This window comes from Crocuta crocuta, unplaced genomic scaffold (genome assembly GCF_008692635.1).
Source record: "Crocuta crocuta isolate KB4526 unplaced genomic scaffold, BGI_CrCroc_1.0 scaffold69, whole genome shotgun sequence".
Lineage (NCBI taxonomy): Eukaryota > Metazoa > Chordata > Mammalia > Carnivora > Hyaenidae > Crocuta > Crocuta crocuta.
The window spans coordinates 977,737-979,510 of record NW_027551576.1 but is presented as its reverse complement, the minus strand read 5'-3'; the positions used below and the strand labels follow the sequence as shown (position 1 = coordinate 979,510).

General features: G+C 48.6%; 1 protein-coding gene across 1 annotated transcript in view; it reads left to right on the top strand.

The window, feature by feature from the left end:
* Positions 1-915: 915 nt before the first annotated feature.
* The window catches only part of CAMK1 (calcium/calmodulin dependent protein kinase I), a 19,803-nt gene continuing 18,944 nt past the window's right edge, over positions 916-1,774 (top strand). The window contains exon 1 of the mRNA XM_077751562.1: positions 916-1,061. Coding sequence (XP_077607688.1) covers positions 971-1,061 — 91 coding nt within the window. The 5' untranslated portion in view covers positions 916-970. The remainder of the gene's footprint in view (positions 1,062-1,774) is intronic.

Here is a 1,774-nt window from a genome sequence, read left to right as displayed (position 1 = left end):
GTCTGCTGCAGCCAAAGGGGACTTCCTTTATGGGGGTTGGAAGAAGCTGGGTTCCCCATAGAGAGGGAGAGAGTAGTTCGAGCACCTCAAACCCACTATTTTAATTTGAAACAACCCTGACACCTTACCACTAGCCTGGTGAAAAAGCCTTTTGTGTCTTGGCCCTGAAAGGCATCCACCATCATTGTTTCTCCAGGGTCCCAAATGTCTTTTTTTTTTTTTTAATGTTTTTTATTTATTTCTAGAAGAGAGAGAGAGAGGAGAGAGAGCGTGAGCAGGGGAGGGTCAGAGAGAGAGGGAGTCACAGACTCTGAAACAGGCTCCAGGCTCTGAGCTGGCAGTCAGCACAGAGCCCGACGCGGGGCTCGAACCCACGAACCGCGAGGTCATGACCTAAGCGAAAGTCGGACGCTTAACCGACTAAGCCACCCAGGCGCCCCACCAGGGTCCCAAATGTCTTATAACTCACTTGGAAATACCAGCGTGCCTGAGATAGGGAGGACTGAATGGAGGTTAAGCCCTGCTGTCAGGAAATGACCCAGTGTGAGTCCCCAGCCAGCCAGCTCCTGAACACCCTGGGGGATTGACTTGATGGCTGCTTGGGTCCCAATTAAGTTGTGCTAAGAAGTAAATGAGAGCTGGGACTTGGTAGCAACGTGGTCAGGGAGTAAATTCCCTTCCTGCCCCGGAGCTCAGGACTTAATGGAGAGAACCAAACACAAATGAACCAGAGCTCGCTCGTTCGTGTAGTAACTTACCATTTCTTTTTTTCACTCACCTCCTTTGTTCATTCACTCCATCTGCTTACCCCCCTTTCTTCATTCATACTCTTGTTTCCTCACTCAGCAACCCTGTTGCCATGGCTGAGAGCTCTGTAGAGAACAATAACAGAAGAATGTAAAGTCTGCAGGGACCCAGGGCACAGAATGACTTAACAACAGATCGGAGGGTCAGGAAAGGATCAGAGAGAATGTGGAAAGGAAGTTGCCAGGCAGAAGACATTGCAGACAAAAGAAACAGCAAGGCACAAAGGTGTGAACAGCTGGCCTGCTTAGAGAGAGGTGAGAACTGCACTGTGACTGGAGCCCTGGGTGTGTGGAGGGGGAAGGAAATGATAAGAAATGAAGCTGGAAAGTAGGTTGAGACCAGGGTTGGCTGTGAATAGCAGGTTAAGGGGCATGGGCTTTAGTCTCAAGTTCAGTGGTTCTCGAAGTGAGGTCCTGGGGGCGTCTAGCTGGTTTAGTCGGTAGAGCACGCGACTCTTGATCTAGGGGTTGTGAGTTCAAGCCCCACACTGGGTGTAGAGATTACTTATAAATAAAATCTTTCTAAAAAAAGTGTGATCTTTGAGCCAGCAGCATCAGGATCACCTGGGAACTTACTAAAGATGCAAATTCTCAGATCCTAGACCTACAGAACCAGAAGCCATGCTAGGGAACTCCAGACATCTCTGTTTTTACATGCTCTCCAGGTGGTTCCTGATACATATTAAAGTCTGAGAATTACTTTTCTAGGTAGTCGAGATTCAGGGTTGGTATGCAAAAAAATACATCTGAGGGGCTCCTGGGTGTCTCAGTCGGTTAAGCGTCCGATTTAGGCTCAGGTCATGATCTCACGGTTTGTGGGTTCGAGCCCCGCATTGGGCTCTGTGCTGACAGCCAGCTCAGAGCCTGGAGCCTGTTGCAGATTCTGTGTCTCCCTCTCTCTCTGACCCTCCCCTGCTCACACTCTGTCTCTGTCAAAATTAAATAAACATTAAAAATTAAAAAAAAAA